The sequence below is a fragment of the Salvia splendens genome, chromosome 8 (genome assembly GCF_004379255.2).
Source record: "Salvia splendens isolate huo1 chromosome 8, SspV2, whole genome shotgun sequence".
NCBI classification, from domain to species: Eukaryota; Viridiplantae; Streptophyta; class Magnoliopsida; order Lamiales; family Lamiaceae; genus Salvia; species Salvia splendens.
Genome location: NC_056039.1, coordinates 28,472,956 through 28,495,504, shown reverse-complemented (window position 1 = coordinate 28,495,504; position 22,549 = coordinate 28,472,956). Strand labels below are relative to the sequence as shown.

The 22,549-nt window shown below is 39.3% G+C and overlaps 2 protein-coding genes across 5 annotated transcripts; one reads left to right on the top strand and one right to left on the bottom strand.

Annotated features, from left to right (window-relative positions):
- The first annotated feature begins 927 nt into the window (after positions 1-927).
- LOC121743395 (ras-related protein RABA5a-like) lies at positions 928-4,732 on the top strand. Of its 4 annotated transcripts, XM_042136688.1 has the most exons (4): positions 928-954; positions 2,021-2,073; positions 3,294-3,960; positions 4,246-4,732. In XM_042136688.1, the coding sequence occupies exons 3-4, from the start codon at positions 3,603-3,605 to the stop codon at positions 4,587-4,589; spliced, it is 702 nt and encodes a 233-aa protein (XP_041992622.1). In that variant the 5' UTR covers positions 928-954; positions 2,021-2,073; positions 3,294-3,602; the 3' UTR covers positions 4,590-4,732. The 4 variants fall into 4 exon arrangements, with proteins under 4 accessions (XP_041992622.1, XP_041992621.1, XP_041992623.1 ...); XM_042136687.1 differs by lacking the exon at positions 928-954 and having other exon boundaries at positions 1,824-2,073; XM_042136689.1 differs by lacking the exons at positions 928-954; positions 2,021-2,073 and adding an exon at positions 2,492-2,514 and having other exon boundaries at positions 2,812-3,960.
- Positions 4,733-8,291: 3,559 nt separating this feature from the next.
- On the bottom strand, positions 8,292-11,659 carry LOC121743512 (heterogeneous nuclear ribonucleoprotein 1-like). Its single transcript, XM_042136824.1, has 5 exons — positions 11,521-11,659; positions 11,312-11,435; positions 10,812-11,051; positions 8,762-9,974; positions 8,292-8,671 (listed from the first exon to the last, which is right to left on the bottom strand). The coding sequence occupies exons 3-5, from the start codon at positions 11,031-11,033 to the stop codon at positions 8,658-8,660; spliced, it is 1,449 nt and encodes a 482-aa protein (XP_041992758.1). The 5' UTR covers positions 11,034-11,051; positions 11,312-11,435; positions 11,521-11,659; the 3' UTR covers positions 8,292-8,657.
- Between the last annotated feature and the right edge of the window lie 10,890 nt (positions 11,660-22,549).

Sequence of the window (22,549 nt, the reverse complement as noted above, 5' to 3'; positions counted from 1 at the left end):
AATCAAATCAAAATCTGAACTCAACATATAGAATGAAATCATAATTTATGAAATCCAAAAAAAAATGATCGAAGAGTCAAAATTATGCGAAACAGAAATTCAAGGAGATTTGGATAGAAATTGTGGTAATACTACTTACTATCAACTCTAATTTAAACGAATAACTCCTACACGTTGAGGAAGTTCGTCTGAAAATCGGAGAACGGCTTTGAAGAAAAACGATGAACGTCGGCGGAGGGCTTTGAACTTCAAAGAGAGCGGCGTGCCGCCTCAACACCAATCGCTTCAGTGGCGGCGTGCTGCCGTCGTCAGATCCCTCGCGTCGCTCACCGAATTAGACGTCAGCAACAACCGCCTCTCCCGCGGATTCCCTGCCGCGATCCTCTACATTCCAGATCTCGTCTATTTCATTTTAGGTAGCTTAATGGGGCATTTCCATTCATTTTCTTTTTTAATATTTATTTATTTTATATTTTTAAATAATTTCAATTTTAAAATAATTACTGATATAATTAGGGAGTTAGTAATCATACTTAACGGCTTAATTTGGTCAAAATCAAGATTAATAACATTGATCGTTAAAATTTGACGGAGAAGTTAGTTTTGGACCGATTGTGATCCGAGTTGAAATATTTGAGATGCGAAAATTCAAAAAATAATGTTTAGGACTAAAATCGTAAAATGACATATGTTCATGACCAATTTTGGCATTTACTCATTTTAAAATCAATACACTCTCCATCTTGTTGTGTGACTTGTGTGTTTTTCTATGATCACGAAAACCACCCAATTTTTCGACGAAGCAAACATCTCACGCATGTGGTTTGAATTTCACACACCAGAGAAAAAACCATGAAGGTCTTTGAAGTCTGTATGATTATAGTGAAGATCTAATCCCCAATCCCCACCAACCACCAAAAATCATTGAGGAAAATAGTCGAGGGGCACAACAAGGTACGCCCTCAGGATGCCCCTATCTCAAGATTTGGTATATCGTAAAAGCAAGTTTTCGAGTCGAATGGTTGCTTATATAACAACAAACTATGTACTCATTTTGTTTAAACGAAATAATTTTATCGCATTGTGTTTGTTTACATTTAATGTTTTATAAACATTTAATGTTTAAAAGTGAATAAGTCTAAATCTTGCATAGTAGACTTCAAAAACATAACACCCCCACCCCTTCATTATTATATACTCCCTCCGTCTCATATTAGTTGCATTTTCTTTTTAGATCTTGAATTTAGGATTAAATAATTAGTATACTTAAATAATACGAGTACTATTTTTTAAGTATAATAAGAAAACACTTAATAAGAGAATACTTAATTAAACAACAAATTTTTTTAACGATTTGGAATTGTTTAGTTTTTTTGTTTTTATATTTTTTATTTATTTATGTTATGTTCATATTTTCCAACTAGGATATTAGGTGAAATATATTCAAATAATTAATATATAATGTTTTATTTTATAACGGAAAAGTTAACGGTTCCGTCAAATAAGGATTGGAATATATCTAATATTAAAGTACAAAAACTTACTAAAATGATAAAAATTGTATAAAAAGCTATTGAAATAAACAATTTAAATATAATGAGTAAAAAGATGTGTTTTGCTTACTAATATGATTAAACGAAGTACATGTATACAGTCAAAATCGAAAAAGTAAAAAATGGTAAAATCAGATTATTTAGTGGATAGGGAAATAGAATTGTTTGAATATCATTTATAATTAATTCGGGTTGCTAATTTTGTGCAGTCAAGAATCTCTCTAGCAATATGGTAACCCGTTTTACTTGATTCCGCCATTTATGCCTTCCATCTGTGGAATCAAACCATTTTAATTAGCTTCTCTCAACCCAAATCTTCAAACCTAACCCTACGCTTTTCTAAACCCACAACCGTTAAAATTGTTTGATCCTCTTCCCCCTCTAATATCTCTGCAATATATACATTTTATCTTCCTTTGATCTCTCTGCATTTCGAATGGTTCTGATTTGACCACAAGAAATTGCAGGATATGATCTATCATTGAGGGGAATGTGCTGCATTGGTTGTTTGAAGAGCGGGGTATGTTTCAATCTTCAATTTTCAACAGCATTCAATTTTCTTATCATTTCAATCCATCTCTTTTTCTCGTTTTTGATACGATGCCTTGAAATGTGGTGATGTCGATGCATACCATCTCTTTTCGGGGGGCAAAAAAATTGATTTATATTCTGATGCGAAAGCGCTGAAATGCGATTGCTCTATTTGAATTCCTTTCTCTCCTTTTCTCTCAATTTGAAAGTTCACTATGATTGCCTTTATTTTATTTAGGATACAATTTGTAGCTTCAAACGTTCATTTCTGGCTTTAAGATTTTTGGCAGTAAAGGTCTTTTACCCTTCTATTTGTTGACTGTGCCTGTTCGATTCCTTTGCATCTGCTTTCCTCCTTTTCACTGTGTGCTTCTGCTTCCATTGCACAGCACTGCATGTCATGTGCCAAAAATAAGCTTTTTGCAAATTGGTATATTATCTGTTCATATCAATTAAGAAAAGTACAATTTCAGTGCTATAACAGAACCACCCTTTTCCTTCTAGTCCATAACTAAGATAAAATTCTTCGAAAATCTGCATTAATTCAAAATTTTATGTTTGAGTCAAACTGAAAACATGTACTGTTCCATTTCATTTTTAATGCATATGACTAATCAGTTTGTCAATTAGGTGTATGTCTACCAGTGGAGTTTCATTAGAAACTGACTTGCACTCATGGGTTTTGATACTTACTCGTTTCTTTCATGCGTCTTTTGTTTCTTATCAGCCAATACCATGCAGCATAGATTAATTTTCTGGTCACTAGTGAGTTACAATACTTTCCATGGGTTTGGTATCAAAGGAAGAGTAGGGATGCAGTAGGGCAAAATCAGCATGAAGGAGAGAAATATTTTGCATCTTTAAAGAAGCGCTGTGTGTGTTTCTTCTACTAAGTGAATTTCAAATCCCTTTTTTGGTAATACATTTCCAAGGATTAGAAAAACTTATTTTTCTAATTCTATACTACTACATTTTAACTGCTGGTTTGTGTTCAAGGAAGAGGAATCTATCATAAAAAATCGGCATTTGACATTTTTGAAGAAGCATATGAAACATGAATCATATCAAAAAAAATAGCTGTATTAATAATAACAATAAATAAATAAATAAATAAATAGACAAGTGTTTGTAAGAATTTCAAGATCTTTTTTCAAGTAATGACTGTAAACTGTGGTATTTTATGTTTCTAATGTTTGCTTCGTGATGCAGGTGCCTTAACATTCAGTTGTTCCTAAAAGATTAAACAGAGATATATGATTTTTCTGCAATAGTGGCTAGTGGTAGAGCTGCTATTGAAGGGTGGCCGGTGGTTCGTCTTCATCTTTCACGTGCACATATAAATTGCAGGCTCCTTCCTTTGGTTCTGGAGTGCTGCTTCATCATCATTATACCTGACCATTGTCACAGTATTCTCACCTGCCTAGTTTGAAGTTGTAGTGTGGCATTTATAAGGACCCTTGTTTTGCTGATATATATGCAATAGCAAGATATGTTCTTTGGCTGTGAATAGACGGTGTAATGATGGCGAATCCAGACGAGGAACAACCACAAACACAGCAGCAGACAGAGGATTACCTTTTCAAGATTGTTCTGATTGGTGATGCGGCGGTTGGTAAATCTAACTTGCTCGCAAGATTTGCTCGAGATGAGTTTCACGCTAATTCTAAGTCTACTATTGGGGTAGAATTTCAGACCCAAAAGATGGAAATTAATAATAAAGAAGTGAAGGCACAGATATGGGACACAGCTGGCCAGGAGCGGTTTAGGGCTGTGACATCTGCGTATTACAGAGGCGCAGTCGGAGCACTTCTTGTTTATGACATCAGCAGACGCCTCACATTTGATAGCGTTGGCAGGTGGCTTAACGAACTTCAAAGTAAGAAACTTGATGTTTTAATGCTGCATTTAAATTTTTTTATGGATTTGTCATTCCTCATACATGGATGCATATCACTATTATTAGATGGAAAAAAATTATATACATTCTCAGTAGCTATGATTCATTCACCAATCCCCAGTTAGGGTTTATTAAACACAATTAGGATTTAGTTAGGGCTGATGCATTAAAGTGTGCCTCATTAGAATGATAAAGCTACGATTTATTATCTTTTTCCATAGTTGCTCGTCCACAACTTATACTTGCTTCTTACATTTTAAACAGCTCACTCCGACATGAATGTGGTAACGATATTGGTGGGCAATAAGTGTGATCTAAAAGAGGGTCGGGAGGTGACAACCGCGGAGGGCAAAGCCCTGGCAGAAGCACAGGGCATGTTCTTCATTGAAACATCGGCTCTGGATTCATCCAACGTTAATGCTGCGTTCCAGAAGGTGGTGAACGAGATTTACTATATTTTAAGTAGGAAAGTTATGCAATCTCAAGAACTCAAAGAGAAAGATCCGGATTGGATGGGAGATGGGAAAACAGTGGTTTTACAGGCTGAAGATGAAAAGCAGCAGGAAACAGAAGCAATAGCTAAAAAAGGTGGTTGCTGTTCATCATGATTTGGCACTCTCATTTTTTATATACTCCATTTTTCTTCAATACTATTGAGGGGAAAAAAATCTATTTTTCTACCATAATCTGTAAATGGCTTGAAAAGTGTCAGAAAAATTTTCTATCAAGTATTTATCTTATTGCTTTTCTACTCCTTCACACTAAGCACTTATCTTTTGCATATCAGATAATATTATTGATATAGATGTGCATAATTATATTTGAGTGAATAATATTTGTACAGTCACATGACTGCACAATTATTTGCCTCGTTTCATTTTCAATATCAATTTCAGTGTATTTCTTTTTTGGGGGGTGTGAAGGCGCGCAGTGCAATAAATTTAGTGGTGGGGTTTTACCATTTCAGGCAATTTATTGTGATTAAGTAAAAGGGTTGCTTTTAGAGCATTAGCAATGGCGCCCGTTCCGATGAAATTCCAACCGGCGTGTCGAAATTCCACGGCGGACGTCCGCTATTGTGCATGGTATGCACAGATATGAAATTCTGCCGAGGACACCGCAGTTTCGCGACGCCGCGCGGACGCCGCCATTGCGTTGACTCCCATGGACGTCCGCGCGGAATTCTCGTTTATTGCATTAAATGTTTTTTTTAAAAATTTCTATAAATACGTCCCGTTGAACTTCATTTCACTCGCACCACTTGTATTAACGATTATCTCTCTCTAAAAATACCTTTCTTGCGAAGAACAATGGAGCACCACTTGTATTAACGATTATCTCTTCTTTTCATCTGCTGGGCACCTGATCGTCTTCACAAAGACGGGCCACATAGGGTATATCCCATCCGCCAAATAATAGCCCATGTTGTGCTGGTTGCCGTTGGCGACGAAGTTGACGGCCGGACCAACGCCCACGCACTGGTCGTTGAAAAGGAGTGACAACTAGAGTACTTTGATGTCGTTGTTCGACCCGGCTACTCCAAAATAGGCATGCCAAATCCCCAGCCGATAGTCAGCTACCGCTTCAAGGATCATCGTGGGATTCTTGGCCTTGAAACCAGTAGTGTACATCCCTTTCCAGGCAGCAGGGTAGTTATTCCATTCCCAGTGCATACAATCTATGCTGCCTAACATCCATGGAAACCCGTGCCGATTCCCGTGCATATCCAGCAGAGCCTGACAATCTTCGGGGATAGGCTTCCGAAGATACCTATCCCCGAATATCTCTCTAACGCCCCGACAAAAATACTTCAGGCAATCGCGCGCAGTCGTCTCGCCGATGTGGAGGTACTCGTCGAACATGTCGGCCGAACCTCCGTATGCCAACTGCCTAATTGCGGCAGTGCACATCTGAATCGGCGTGTGGCCGGGTTTACCAGCCGCATCCTTCCGCACCCTAAAATACCCGTATCGACGCTCCAAAGCGCCCACGATACGCATAAAGAGCGGCCGATGCATCCTAAACCGTCGCCGGAATAGGTTCTCCCCAAACCGTGGCTCCGGCGCAAAGTAATCCTCGTACAACCGCCTGTGGGCAACGAGGTGATCCCGGGGCACTATAGTGCGACGATGGATCGGTCGAGGCACCGCCGACGCCGAGGCCGCTTGTTCCTCCCTCTCCGCGGCCTCCCGCACACATGCGTGTATCATCCGTATCATGTGTTCACTACCACCACTATCACTACCACTACCACTACCGGCCATTACGGATATATAAAAGAAATTTAGAGAGAGACTTGTTAATACAAGTGGTGCGAATGAAATAAAGTTCAACGAGATGTATATATAGGAACCGAAAAAAAAAATATTTAATGCATTAAACGGGAATTTCGCGCGGAATTCCACGGGCGTCAACGCAATGGTGGACGTCCGCACGGAATTCCCCGCGGAACCCGCGGAATTCCGAGGGCGTCAACGCAATGGTGGACGTCCGCACGAAATTCCCCGCGGAATTCCGCGGAACGCCTCGGAACTGCGAATTCCTTCGCGGAATTCCGTATCCGTGGAAGGGACGCACAATGGCGGACGTCCGCCACGGAATTCCCGCACGCCTGTGGGAATTCCGCTTGGACGTCCGCCATTGCTGATGCTCTTAGACTACGGTGGGATTTGTTTGTTTGAAGACGTAATACCATTACTAGTAATAGTAGATTTTTCTGCTAGTAAAAATTTATAAAATAATAGCACAACCGACAAAAAGAACGAATCGTATAATTTTTTCATATATGTTTGGGAGGAAAAGGAAAAACGGACTTTATTATACTAAATCGCTTTGTTCGGCTAGTATATTATCAAAAACAAAATTGTTTTGTCACAATTGAGTGGTATAAATTACAACAAACTCTTTCAACAGGAAAAATTTTGAACTATACATAATTAGAAAATTATTTTAGTGAACATTGAGCAAATTTTTTGCCTTCTGTTTTTGCGAGTGTTATCACTTTTTAAGTCCAAGATATGATAATAAAGTCCTTAGGAGTAATTAATTTCATAAATCCAAAATATCGAAAATTCAAACCGACCCGTTAAATAAATTTCTGTCTTAAAATTTAAATAATTTGTTGGGGAAAATATGTAGTACTAATCGTTTGTTTAAACATACAGGAATTTAAATAGTGTACATTCTAAAATAGTTTAATGATATTACTTGATTACCTGTGGCTTTGTCAAATTTATAGCATAGTACTTATTAATTATTAGGCCATTGGCTAAAATTCACCACTCGTTCGTGAATTTCTATTTTTTTATATTTATAATAGTTACCTCTATAAACACCTATTCTGAAATTTCCCACAAATTTTAATTCCGATAAAATCAAAATGTACTGCGCACTGAAAATTCCAATAATAGAAACATCATCGTTTGGGTTATTTAAATTATTAAAAAATAAAATTCACCTAATAACTTGAATTTGTGAAAAGTTTCGAAATACTATTATTTTGACATTGATAGAAGATTATGGGAAATATCAAGATTCATTATTGGTGGATTTATAGTTATAGTCAATTAATTCTAATTTAGTTAGTGGTTTTAGACTCACTTGTGCTGGATCATATTGGTTAATCTTGATATAAACTTAAACTTACAAAGTTTGTAGTTTCTATCAGTAAATTTAATACTATACGTTTATTATTTTCAATTTTAATTAGAAGATTTCATATAATTTGGGATCAAATATTCATAGCTCACTTTTATATAGTATATAAAAAAAAGAAAAAGCACATTCAACTATAAGTTATGACCAACATACATCCCATTGTTGGATTACTTATTTTGTATAAATTATTGGGACAGTTCCACTCCTTGCACTAAATCTTATGGGTAAAAGTTTGTGGAAACAGAGAATATTGGAAAGTAAAAAATTATCAGTTTGAAGAAGAAAACAAAAGAAATACTACTAATAAAGATGTCGAAAGCATAGCAGAATAAAGTTTACAGAACGAGATAACAAAGGAAGGACATGTCAGGACAAAACAAAGGATGTTCTGAAAATGATTCTTAGTGTTTTTTCCATATTATATTTGGTTAGAATATGATTCCAATAAATATTGTATTCTTCATCAATTTCCACAGAGTATGTCTCCCTGTGTAGATACACTGAGTTCCTTTCTTTAGTTAATAAAGTTTCTACCGTAATCTCTGCATATAACTTAATATGCAAACAAACATATATGTTTATCTCATATGAGAACAGGAAAACAAAGTACATACACAGAGCAGAATAAGGGAAGAACGAAAGAGGATGCGACGTCAGGGAAGAAGACGTTATATTAGTGAAGTGGGATGGCTTAGCCAAGCGAATCAAAGTGTTGTTTCAGAGGGGCTTACAGCACAAAAATGATAGAAAAAAAAAGTCTAGGCAAAAGAATGAAGGCTTCTCATCTCAATCATACTATACTCTCTCTTTCTTGAGTATATCCTGCAACTCCTTTGCGCATCTCAAACAAATTACCAAAAACCAAAAACCCTATATTCGAAAACTCGACTTCAAACCTTACATAAAATCTTCTTCTTGACTTGTCTAGAACAAGTATTTTCTCCATGATCCTCTCTCCTTTTCTTCCACTTGTATTATATGGCCTCTACAATCTTTATGTATCCATACCGTAATATGTTCTAGGCTGCAATCCCTGCTTTAAACAAACACGTTATGTATGTACGAAGAAAACAATATATATAAGCAAATGAGAGTATAGAGATGAATAAGTCTGAATTGTTACCTCTATTAGACCTAGCATTAACGCTATAACCTCCAACGTAACCAACAGAACTGTTTGGTGCTGCATCTGCAGTCCCACCAAGCTCATAACCAAAAGGTACGGAACCATCATGCGGAGGAGAGGATGGTTGCCAAGCATGATCCCCATAAAAGGACTCTCTCTCGTACAAGTTTGCCAAACCTCCATCACGAATGTTGTTTGGGGCAGAATATGAAGATGTTGTGCCAGCAACACTACCATTGTTTCTTCCATAACCAGCTCTACCACCAAAGTTCATATCCCGGATGCCATAGCCGAAATTTTCAGAGTTTAAGGAAGCATTTCCTCCAGCTTGGGGTATATTAGGAGTGGTGCCCCAAATTTCCCCAATACTTCCAAGACCACCAACTAAACCAGCATTTCCAGTTCCCGAGCCAACAAATGAATTTGACATCGAGTTTGAACCATAGTTGGGATTCCCGATGCCCCATAAGTTTCGAGCATTGGTATTCAACATAGGCCCATTTCCAATAACACCCCCATCATAACGAATGGGACTACCAAAACGATCTGTATTTCCACTATAAAAAGAGTTCATCCCACGTCCATAGCCAAAGGCAGAATCAGCAATTGCCCCACTGTTTAAACTGAATCCAGTGTCTGAATTCAAACCCACATTGAAATTAGCCGTGTTGTAGGGGGAAGGATATCCACTCCAACCTACAGCAACAGGACTGAATCGACCTTCCATTCTCATTCCGTAACCACTTGGTGAGCTAACATTATGTCCTGGACTGTAGGTATTAAGGAAACTGTTCACTCTGCTCAGCCCGTAGTTATAGCCACTCGACTGGTTTCGAGTTGGTCCAGGAGATAACTCCTTTGGAACAGCACGCTTAACCTCGACCATCTTTCCATTAAGTTCATGAAAAGTTTTGAAAAGGACTTTATCCACTGCTTCCTCCAAATCATAAGTGATAAACCCAAAACCTCTTGGCCTTTGAGTATTGTGGTCATACATCACGACCACATCTGTAATTGTTCCAAATTGATCAAAGTACCTCTTGAAGTCACTCTCTGTGACTGAGGATGCTAATCCCCCCACAAAGATCTTTTTTGTACGAACAGGACCAGGGGATCCCTGGATACTGCCCTGGATGCTTCCATGGATGCTGCCATTGTTTCTGCTGAAGTTTTGATGATCATCCCTAGGAACAGCCTTCTTTGCCTCCACCTGAGGAATGAACAATAACAAAAAATATTATCTTCTGCCGAATTTGCATTCAACTCGAGGAAGATAATCCCTAATTCTTTTGAGAACAAAGCAATGATAGAAATAAAATGCATTTTCACATATATAGATGAAAAGTTGGCAAGGATTAATTCATGTACAAGTAAACCGGAAACCTACTGACATAGCCTAGTTTTCTTATGTAAGCACTTCAAAGAACATGGTACCAGGGCACTTTTCAATATAAAAAAATTCTCATAACTTATCTATTTTCGTCATGTTTTAGCAACATCATATGTTTAAGCAACAGTATGTTGATGTTCGTACAAATAAAAACCTGCTAGCACAGCCTAGTAGAGGGAAATGCATCAAAATCTTGTTTCTTGATTCCTAGTCTTTACTTATTTCCTAAACAGTCTACATCATTTATTTTGAGAAATGGTCCATCTTTTCGAAAGGTGTTCTCACTATATACATACATCGTTCCATGCCATCACGACTACTAAAATATTAGTATCAGAAGATCATTTAAGAATCTTCAGTATCATGGAACATGAGCCAGCGTACAACAATTAAATGCAATAATACATGTACATCCAAAGAAACACTAACCAAACACTGCACATCACACAAACAGGAAGAATTTTCCTTCTATTATCTTCACTCCTCTATTTATTTTATCAAACTGAACGGCATTGTGTGTTGCCATTGGTATACACATGTCAAATTTATGAAAATCGAAAAACATCACCGACAAGTTGGCCATCTTATGCAATGACATTGAATGGACTAAAATAAACAGCAAAGCAATGCAGCAGTAAATGAGGATACACAACTTACAGTTCTTCCGTCTATGACGTGCCTCTCCTTGACAACTTTCTCAGCGACAGAAGCATTAGCAAAAACAATGAAACCAAAACCACGGGCACGGCCAGTGGTGCGATCCTTCATGATCACAGCTTCGACCACTTCACCAAAAGTTTGAAAATACTCTTTCAAACGCTCCTCACTGGTGTCCCACGAAATCCCACCAATGAACAACTTCCCAGGCTCCATTTCCATTATAGGAATAGCAAACACCTGATTTCCAGTCAAACAGTCAGCTAGCAGTAAGCAATTCTAATCATATCAACAGCATCACTCCATCCATAGACATATGCATAATCAGTTAATCACCAATGGAAAAGAATAACAAAAGAGAGATCCACTAGCAAGTGAATCTAGATCAGTAAGCAGTTGATACAACAATCAAATTCGATAAACAGAATCAGGCATTGCAGCAAAGAAATACAATCATTGTGAAACGCAGTAATGCGGATGAGTAGAGAAAAAAAGAATACCTTAGAGCAACAAAATTCACGAGAAACCTACTTAGATGAGAAACGGGCAATCTGCTGTGCTCAACAGGAGTCCATCTGATCTTCAACAGATCGAAAATCAGGAGCAGCCGCAATCCAAAACCCCCTGAAAAAGAATAATAAAGAATCAAACTTTGACTTGGAATGAGCAAGAAAGATCGATAAGTTAGATGATATGGGCGTGTGTTTACCGAAGAATCAAAGGCGGAGAAGAAAAACGGATTGAATTCAAGATCTGAGAGGAGGCATAGGTAGGGAAGCAGAGGGCTGAAGGCCCTCTTCTTTTCTTCTGTTTTTCTTTTTCTTGTTTACCAAAATTCTCTGCTTGTTGGAATTGCAATGGAATGAATAATTATACATACATATAGTATTTATTTATATTTATTTATTCTGTTATGTGATAAAGAGAGAGAAAACCAAGGTAAGTGTGGGCCGTAAAGATCGATTTTCACATCCAAAATCGGTAAATCCATATATGTGTGTAGACGTCACCACGGTTCCGGAACCGGCGGTTCACGGTTCGGAACCGCCGGTTCCGGTTCAATAAATTGATGAACCTGAACCGGCCCGGCCAAGGTGTGGCGGTTCCGGTTCGTGAACCGTGGAACCGCCGGTTCAAGTGAACCGTGGAACCGCCGATGATTGGCCGGTTCCGGGCCGGTTCGGCCGGTTCGTTTTGATTTTTTTTTTTTTTTTTTTTGCATTTTGTAAATTGTAATTCAAGTTTAAAATGTAAAAAAACTTGCGTAAATAACATTAGAATGAAGCGATGTACAAATGTAATTTTATTGATACAAATTACAACTTTAAAATTACAAATTACAAGTTAAAATTTACAAATTACAACATAAAAATTAGAAATTACAACTTCAAAATTATAAATTACAAAAGACTTAAAGTCTTCATTACAATTTACAAAATTACATATTCGAAATAAAGGGGAGAAAAAAGAAATAAAGGAAAAGGACTTGAGCTCAACTTAAATTTAAACTTAAATTTAAAATTTAAGTTGAAATATAAGTTGAGATGCCTACGTATCCTCAATGCTCAATTGCATTTTGGAATCAAAGTCCACGTAGTTCTCTTACCTTGCTTACCTATTTGGCTTGATCGGAAGTATTGGCGCCTACTCTTCTTCGTCGGGGAAGTAGTCTTGGTCGGGTTGTACTACTAGTTTGTCCCAATCCGGTTCTTGGTCTCTAATTTCGGCGGAGCACCAATCATCAAGTAACATGGTGGCTTCCATGTTTTGTCCGGTGAGCCTACTTCTTCGGTCGTCCAAGACGTTGCCTCCAACACTAAAGGCGGACTCGACGGCGACAGTGGAAGCCGGAACCGAAAAGATCTCCTTGGCCATTGATGCAAGGATGGGAAAATCTTTCTCGTGTGAAGACCACCAATCTAGGACGTCGATTTGTTGGGGAACGGGACCTCCTTCTTCCTCATTGAATGAAAAGTGTGAGTCTAAATATAAATCTAACTCACTTACCGAATGTGCCGTCCTTCCTCCGCTGCTGAAGGCGTATAGGTCCGCCAATTGGGATTGGGTGTCGGGGTCATCAACTTGGAAGAAGCCAAAGTTCTGTGTTTGACGGGGGGGTCTAGGTCGAACTTGGTGGGTAGTGTTGTACTTGACTTCGTAATCGTGAAAGAGAGACCGCAAGTCGAACTCAAAATTTCTTTGGAGGCTTGGGAGGTGGGGGAGGTTTATTTGGAATGTTTGGGCAAGGTTTATGTAGTTGTCGTCGTCGTCAGTTTGCAAAGCTCGGAGTGGTTCAAGATCAATAGAAGCTAAACTGTTGTAATAAAATTCTAAAATTTTGAAAGTACCAACTAGTTTCCACTTTGGATCCAAAACTTTGGCAAGCAAAAAAACTGTTGGGATCTCATTGAAATACTTGAGCCATTTTTCAACCATGTAATATAAAACACACATAAGCTCAAGATTGTTTGCGGAATTTTTCATTGCAGTTTTAAAACCAAGTGATATGATCATGCAATGTTCTAAAACACGAACGGATGTGCAATAATACACACCCGATAACTCCATAGTTGCACTTCGAAAATTTTTGAATAATTTAAATAAACTCAGGCTTTGTTCCCAACAAGAAGATGTTAGATATAAATCATCAACAGGGTAAGTTCTATAAAAATCAACTAAATAGTCTATATGCTCCATTGTAGATTGCAACATGTCATATGTAGAGTTCCATCTAGTAGAAACGTCTAAAGTAAACTTTGTGTACCTTATTTTCTTCGAGTGGCAATACTTCTTCCACGCCTTGCCAATTTGAGGCTTCCAGTGGATCAAGGATACAGCTGTAGTAATAGGTTGAATATGTCTTTGCCATAAAGACAAAGCATCTTGTACACATAAGTTTAAAATATGACAAATACATCGTTGATGAAAATACTTACCACTTATCACCGGGGAGCAAGCCGCAATTAAATCGGATATACTTGCGGTGTTGGCGGTTGCGTTATCAAAACCAACCGAAAATATCTTGTTGCATAACTCATACTCATTCAAAACTTGAATAATTAAAGAAGCAATTGCTTGTGCGGTGTGTGGGGAAGGAAATTGTCTAAAACCAATCAAACGTTTATTTAAAGACCAACTATTGTCTATAAAATGACAAGAAATACCCATGTAAGAATTTCGTTGGAAAGAATCCGTCCACACATCGGAGCAAATATTAACTTTGTGCCCCAAGGTGGATAGACTCTTTGCAATTTCCATTTTTTTTTCAAAATACTGCCGGTTGTTAGATCTTTGAGCAGTAGAGGGGGGAATTCTTTTTGCAGCAACATTAAAAGCTTGTTGCATAGTCATTTCATATTTTCTGTCATTAAAAAAATTGAACGGCAAATGTTTCATTGCCGCCCATCTTACCATGGTATCGGTAGTATTTTTGGGATCGTATTTAAATAGTGGCGTACCTGTTTGAGACGATGAGCCGGCGGGGAAGTTGATTTGGGTTTGGGATCTAGAATGCCCAAATTCCACGGGGTGTTTTGCCTTCAAATGGCGTGTGAGAGTACCATATCCCCCACCGATTACAAATGGATAGACTTTATCGCAATAGTTGCAATAAGCTTTGAACTCGCCTGTCTCCACGGTAGTGGTCGAATCATCAGGATTAGAAATTACCACCGGGACCTTCTTGTAATGTTTGGTGAAGATGTCGGATTTCAACTTTGGAGGCATCTTCTTCTTTTGTCTCCCGGAAGGAGGAGGAGCTTCGGCCTCCTCGTCATTTTCGCCAACTTGGCCGGCGCTAGAAGGTGGGAATTGATGCGATCCATCGTCGCCTTCGTCCGATGATAGATTCACATCGTATTCGAAACGCGAATCCGAATGTGGCTCTTCGTCGCCGAGGGTGGCAAGTAACAAGGCCGCATTTCGATCTTCTTCCTCCTACGAGAATTATACACATTAAAACATATCATATAACATATTAAAACATATTAAAACTTACTAAAACATATTAAAACATATAAAGCTTACTAAAACATATTAAAACTTACTAAAACATATTAAAACATATTAACATATTAAAACTTACTAAAACATATTAAAACTTATAACATATAAATCAAAGGAAGGACCACGCTGAGGCATTCCACAATAGGCCATCTTGCACAAGGATATAAGAAAAGGCGGTAGTCCGCACATAATCTTTTTCCGAGCAAGTATACCAAATGGTGCTCTCAAATTAAAGACTTATCATATAACATATTAAAACATATTAAAACTTACTAAAACATATTAAAACATATAAAACTTACTAAAACATATTAAAACATATTAAAACATATTAACATATTAAAACTTACTAAAACATATTAAAACTTATAACATATAAATCAAAGGAAGGACGACGCTGAGGCATTCCACAATAGGCCATCTTGCACAAGGATATAAGAAAAGGCGGTAGTCCGCACATAATCTTTTTCCGAGCAAGTATACCAAATGGTGCTCTCAAATTAAAGACTTATCATATAACATATTAAAACATATTAAAACTTACTAACATATTAAAACTTATATCATATAACATAATAAAACATATTAAAAAACTACTAACATATTAAAACTTATTATAACATATTAACATAGTAAAACATTTAATTTAGAAGTTTAGAACTTACTTGTAATCGAAGAGCGGCTCGCCTTCCCACCTCCTCCGCAACTTGTGCTCTAGAAGGGGCACGACGACGACGAGAGTCACTTTGATCTTGGGCAATTCCCTTGCCCCGATCACCACCACGACGAGATGAAGACATGATATTATGGAAATTGGAAGTAGAGAATAGAGAGTAGTGTTTATGTGATATTAACGTAAACAAGAACAACGTGAGTAAATTATGAGCGCAAATAACGTAAACAACTTGAGAGAAAGAGGATGGAAAATAGAGAAATTGAGATTGAGAGAGAAATTCTTATCAACACAAGAATGGGGTAAGTAGAAAATGAAGATGAGGGGGTTATTTATAGGGGAAAAATGTGATTAAAAAAAGAAAAAAAAAAAGAAAAAATTTCAAATTTTTGAAATCCGGCGGAACCGCCGGTTTATAACCGCCGGAACCCGCCGGTTTACTCGTTGAACCGCCGGTTTTTGGTCAGAAACCGCCGGTTTCGTCAACGGTTTTCTGACAAAAACCGGCGGTTTCTGACCCGGTTTCTGAAAAGGCTACGTCTAGGCCGGTGGTAGCCTGAAAAGGTGTCGGAACCGGTGAACCGCCGGTTCGGAACCGCCGGTTCCGGTGAAAACCGGCGGTTCGGAACCGCCGGTTACGGTTCGCAAATTTCATGAACCTGAACCGGCCCGTCGGAACCGCCGGTTCCGGTCACGGTTCGGAACCGCCGCCGACGGTTCCGGTTCCGGTTCGGAACCGCCGGTGACGGTTCCGGGCCGGTTCAGCCGGGCCGGTTCGGTTTGGTGATGTCTATATGTGTGTGTCGTGTGCGAAATAGTATTGGTTTTTTTATATGATAGGATACCTCTATATATATATATATTATAGAAGAGAGAGAGAGAGAGAGAGAGAGAGAGAGAGAGAGAGAGAGAGAAGAGCAGAGAGCGAGAGAGAAGATTATAGAGCTGCTACGAAGCTAGATGAGCGCTCAGCGCTCTCTCGAGCGCGCAGCTCGCCTCTATCTGCGCGCTCTCTCTCTTCTCTCTAGCTCTCGCGAGGCGCCGCCGCTCTCGCGCTATAGCTCCGCTCTCTCGCTCTCTCTCTCTCTCGCTCTCTCCTCGCTCTTCTCGCTTCTCTCGTCCTCTCTCTCGCGCTCTCTCTCTCTCTCGTCTCTATCTCGCGCTCGCTCTCTATCTGCTAGCTCCGCCGGCAGCTCTCGAGAGAGAGCTATCATCTCTCGTGTAAGGAAATATAGGAGAGGAAAGGATGGATGCGGTGACTCAGATTTTTCCAAAATTTCTAATGAATATTATTATTAATACAATATAATAGTTATTAATACAATATAATAGTGGTTGTATTAAATAGTATGTGACCAATCAATTTAATAATACTAATGAATAGCGATTTATTTCAATGGAGGAGAGGTCACTCATTTTCAAGGTTGATTGATGCCAAGTCTAATGGAGAAGCTGCTTTCAACTCACTCAAACATACTACCACATTCTTGTCTATTTGTATACTCAATTTTTGAAAAAATAAACAATCAAAATATATTGTGTAAAGGAGATTTTGTAAGTAGTTAATTGCTTAGTTGCAATTGATGAAGGAGTTAGAAGAAAAGGAAGCTGCAACCAGCTCAACTAAGTTGAAGTCTCAGCAGCCGTCCGATTTGTGAGATGAAGAAGATTGAATCCTAGCCATAGGATTAGTTTTTTGTTAATAGCCGTTAGTTTTTGTAACAGTAGTTAAAAAGAGGCAAAAGCTGAGTTTGTTCGAGTGAGTTGCTCATTTTTCAATCAATAAAATTCTTCTTCAAGACTTCAATACTTTTTCAATCACGCACAAGATCTTAATCTCCGGTGCTATCTCCGATCAAACTTCAACAAGTGGCGCCGTCTGTGGGAAGGCGGAGAGGCGTTGAGGAGGAGAGCTCCAGTGGTGAATCGATCGAGCCCTAAAATCGATTTCAATGGCTTCGCGATTAGAAGCAGAAAAATTTACCGGAAGAAATGATTTCGGTTTGTGGAGGATGAAGATCAAGGCGTTGCTAATCCAGCAAGGGTTGGCGGATGCACTCAACAAAGACGATCCGGAGGTAGTTCTCGACGAGAGATCAAAACAGAAGCGAGCGGAGGTTCTTGCTAAAGCGCATAGCGTGGTAGTGTTATCTCTGTGAGACAAAGTCTTGCGAGAAGTTTCAAAGGAGACTACGGCGATCGGAATTCTTGAGAAGTGCGAGGAGTTGTACATGACAAAATCGCTTGCCAATCGACTTTTTATGAAGCAGCGACTGTATTCATACCGTTTTAGTGAAGAGAAGAATATTTTGGAGCAATTGGAAGATTTTGGAAAGGCAATCGATGATCTTGAGAACATCGACGTCACCATCGGGGAAAAGGATAAGGCCATACTCCTATTGAATGCCCTGCCTAAAGCATACGATCAGATGCGGGATGCGATTCTGTTTGGAAGGGAGGGGACTGTGACTCTGCTGTAGGTTCAGTCGGCCCTCAGATCAAAGGAATTGCAGAGATATGGGGACCAAGGAACCGAAGTTGTCCCCGAGAGCTTGACTATTAAAAAGTTCAAGGGAAAAAGGGGATTCAAGAAGGACAAGGAAGCCCCCAAGTTTGGTGGGAGCGGCCAGAAAGAGACACGCTCTTGCCATTGGTGCAAAAAGCCGGGGCATCTCAAGAAAGATTGCTTCGCTTGGAAGCGGAAGCAAGCCCAAGAAGGTGACAACCCCAAGCCCAGCTCTGATTGTGTTGAGGAGCAAGAGACCACTCATGCCTTGAATGTGATGGAATGGCCGGGAGTAGGATCATGGATTCTTGATTCCGGATGTAGTTTTCACATGTGTCCTAGTGTTGAGTTATTTGATGAGATTTCAGAGGCACAAGGGACTGTGGTGTTGGGCAACAACCAAGTGTGTCAGGTTAAAGGAATTGGGAGTGTTCGATTCAAGCTTGAGGATAACTCCACTATGATCTTGAGTGATGTCAGATACATACCTGAAGTAAAATGTAATCTGATATCTTTGGGGTCCCTTGAAAAGAAGGGTTGCTCTTTTGGTTCTGTTGATGGGGTAATGGAGGTCAGGAGAAATGGAAGTTTGTTGTTTAGAGGCAAAAGGAATGGTAGCTTGTACTATCTATGTGGATCTGCTATCAGAGCTGCTGCTCAGGCAAATACAGCCAATTCAGGGTCTGTGGAGCTTTGGCATTTAAGGCTTGGGCATCCAGCTGATGGGAGCATTAAAGAACTGATGAAAAGGGATGTGATTCAAGGATCTGAAGAAAGATCAAGCAAGCCATGTGAAGAATGCATCCTGGGCAAAGCCAAGAAGCTTCCATATCAGAAAGGTAAACACACCTCGACTGCCCCACTTGACTATGTGCATAGCGACTTGTGGGAGCCTTCTCCTGTATTATCTGTTGGGGGGGGAGATATTACATGACAGTGATAGATGACTACTCTAGAAAGATGTGGGTTTACATACTAAAGGAGAAGTCAAAGGCTTTCTCCAAGTTTAGGGAATGGTGTCTAACTGTGGAGAAAGAAAAGGGCTGTGTAGTCAAGTGCTTAAGGACTGACAACGGCTTGGAGTTCCTATCTAAAGAGTTTGAGAGCTTTTGTCAGTCTAGGGGCATTAAGAGACATAGAACCGTTCCCTTGAATCCCCAGCAGAATGGTGTAGCGGAGCGGGCTAATAGAACTATTATGGAGAGGGTAAGATGCATGTTGTTCACCTCGGGTATGGAGAAAAGGTTTTGGGCAGAGGCTGTGTCCACTGCTGTCAAATTGCTAAATAAATGCCCTTCCTCTAGCATTAATAGTGATACTCCGGACTTGAGATGGTATGGAAGTTATGGAGACTACTCACAACTCAAGATTTTTGGGTGCAAAGCATATGCCTATATGAAGCAAACCAAATTAGATGCAAGAGCCTTAAGATGTGTGATGTTGGGCTATCAATCTGGGGTAAAAGGCTATAGACTCTGGTGCTTGGAGCCTGGAATGCAGAAGGTACTTGTGAGCAGAGATGTTGTGTTCACTGAGACTGAGCTGCCCTTCAAGAAAGCAGAAAAGCCATCTGAAAATGCTGAAAGTTCTGGACCTGGTGCTGGTGTTGAGGTTGGAGGAATGGTTGACTCCTCAGAATCTGAAGGCTCTAATGAAGATGCTCCAGTAACTGTAGCTGGAGAAACTAACCTGAGAGATTATCAACTAGCAAGAGACAGGACAAGAAGGCAGAATGTAAGACCACCAAGCAGATTTGCAGATTCAGAGATGTTGTACTTTGCTCTCTGTGTGGCAGAAGAAATAGACTTTGCAGAGCCTGGTTCTTATAAAGAGGCCATGAATTGCAAGGAAAATGATAGATGGTTGAAGGCTATGATTGAGGAGATTGATTCCCTCATCAAAAATGGGACTTGGATCCTAGTAGACAAGCTGGAGGGCAGAAAGTTAGTCAGCTGCAAATGGCTTTTCAAGAAAAAGATTGAGTCCGCTGATAATGAACAAATAAGATTCAAGGTTAGGTTGGTGGCCAGAGGGTTCACACAGGAATATGGGGTGGACTACAATGAGGTGTTCTCACCCGTGGTCAAGCACACATCAATTAGGATTCTCTTGGCTGTGGTGGCAAGGATGAACTGGGAACTTGAGCAATTGGATGTAAGAACCGCATTCTTGCATGGAGACTTGGAGAAAACTATTTACATGTCTCAGCCTGAGGGGTTCATCAAGCCAGGGATGGAAGACAAGGTGTGTTTGCTCAAGAAGAGCATATATGGTCTCAAGCAAGCTAGTAGGCAATGGCATAAAAAATTTGATGACCATGTGCTCAAGAATGGGTTTGTGAGGTCCAAGTATGATGAGTGCGTATACATAAAGAAGAAGAAATGTGTTGCTGTTGCTTATTTACTTCTGTACGTGGATGATATGTTGGTGGCAGGAGCCTCTCAACAAGAGGTGCAGAAGGTGAAGGATGATCTCGGGTCTGCTTTTGACATGAAAGACTTGGGTGGAGCTAAGCGGATCTTGGGCATGAACATAGTCAGAAATAGAGAAAGGGGAGAGTTATGGCTGAACCAGGTTGACTATGTCTCCAGAATCGTCAAGAAGTTCAGGATGGAAGATACCAAAGCAACAAGTACTCCATTGGCTCAACACTTTAGGCTGTCAATGGAGCAAGTACCAAAGACTGAGGAAGAAAGGCTGGAAATGCAAGCTATCCCGTATGCAAACATTGTGGGGAGTGTGATGTATGCAATGATTGGGACCAGACCAGATGTGGCCCAAGCAATCAGCTGCACAAGTAGATTCGTGAGCAATCATGGAAAGGAACATTGGCTGGCTTTAAGATGGATACTAAGATACCTAAAGGGAGCTGGAGATGTTGGGATTCTATTCAAGGCTAATATTGAATCTGAGGCTGATGTGCTGATGGGATTTTGCGACAGTGACTTCGCAGGGAATGTTGATACAAGAAGATCTCAGTCTGGGTATATATTTACCATGTATGGTACAGCAATAAGTTGGAAGTCGGCCTTGCAAGATGTGGTGGCATTATCCACCACTGAGGCCGAGTATATTGCCCTCACTTCGGCTGTTAAAGAGAGCTTTTGGTTAAGAGGAATGGCTGCAGACTTTGGGGTGGAGTAGCAGGCTATTCCCATTGGGTGTGACAACAATGGTGCACTGAGTTTGGCGAAGCACCAGGTGTTTCATGAACGTAGCAAACACATAGATGTTCGGCTACATTTTGTGAGGGAAGAGGTGGAGAAAGGAAGGGTCAGGCTGTTCAAAGTTGATACTGCAAAGAACCCTGCGGATATGCTGACAAAGCCGTTGGGAAGAGAGAAATTTGAGCTTTGCTTGAAGTTGGTTGGTATGCAGAGGCAACAACAATTCAGCTAAGCAATGAAGGTGGAGATTTGTAAGTAGTTAATTGCTTAGTTGCAATTGATGAAGGAGTTAGAAGAAAAGGGAGCTGCAACCAGCTCAACTAAGCTGAAGTCTCAGCAGCCGTCCGATTTGTGAGATGAAGAAGATTGAATCCTAGCCATAGGATTAGTTTTTTGTTAATAGCCGTTAGTTTTTGTAACAGTAGTTAAAAAGAGGCAAAAGCTGAGTTTGTTTGAGTGAGTTGCTCATTTTTCAATCAATAAAATTCTTCTTCAAGACTTCAATACTTTTTCAATCACGCACAAGATCTTAATCTCCGGTGCTATCTCCGATCAAACTTCAACAGATTTCCATGTAAAATTATATAGGACATACTAGGTTGTTGTTAGTAATTTTGTACCACGTAAATGTTGGTCGTGTGGTATTCAGCCTCTGGCCAATAAATATTGTAATGACATGAAAATATGGAATAAGGCCCAATTTTAAAAATCCAATCCTTCACAAGGTGGGCCACACAACCAATAAAGGAAAACATGATCGATTTCCTTTTCCGCTTATATTTATACCATAAAAATCGTGAAAAATGCTTTCATTGAGAGTCGATTTTAATCGATACGGCTGCTCTAACCAACTGAGCTATGAAAGCATGTTTTATACTAATGTTGTATGCGATTTTAATCGATACCTTTACATATACGCACACACCATGATCATAGAATAGGATGACTATTGTCTTTTAAAAATTATATAGAAATCATAAATGTATCTAAAATTAGTTTTATTCAAAATTATTTCTCAAATTAACTATCAAAGAGTCAACTCTTTTGCGTTTGAATAATTATTTTGACATATTAGTTGTGCCATGTATTGAATTGGTTAATCGAGAGGGAAGAAGCAATAGCCATGGTTGGGATGAATTTCTGTCTCTTATTGATCGACTGGAGTAACTCTCTTAATATAGAGAGTTGCCCTAATTTACATATGGAAAGAGATCCCCTAATTATGGTCCTATCAATTACACATATCAATTACATACTAATCCCATGATTTGTTCCCTAATTACAGTTATTCTATTTCCATATTCTAACACTCCCCCTCAAGCTAAGTAATGGCATCTCCGATACATAGCTTGTCGAGTACTTCTTTGAACATCCTTGAGTTGACTGC

Coding starts and splice junctions, on each gene's coding strand:
- LOC121743512 (XM_042136824.1), bottom strand. CDS start 11,033: ATGGAAATGGAGCCTGGGAAGTTGTTCATTGGTGGGATTTCGTGGGAC. Junction 9,975..10,811: donor ACGTCATAGACGGAAGAACT/GTAAGTTGTGTA, acceptor TTCATTCCTCAG/GTGGAGGCAAAGAAGGCTGT.
- LOC121743395 (XM_042136688.1), top strand. CDS start 3,603: ATGATGGCGAATCCAGACGAGGAACAACCACAAACACAGCAGCAGACA. Junction 3,961..4,245: donor GTGGCTTAACGAACTTCAAA/GTAAGAAACTTG, acceptor CATTTTAAACAG/CTCACTCCGACATGAATGTG.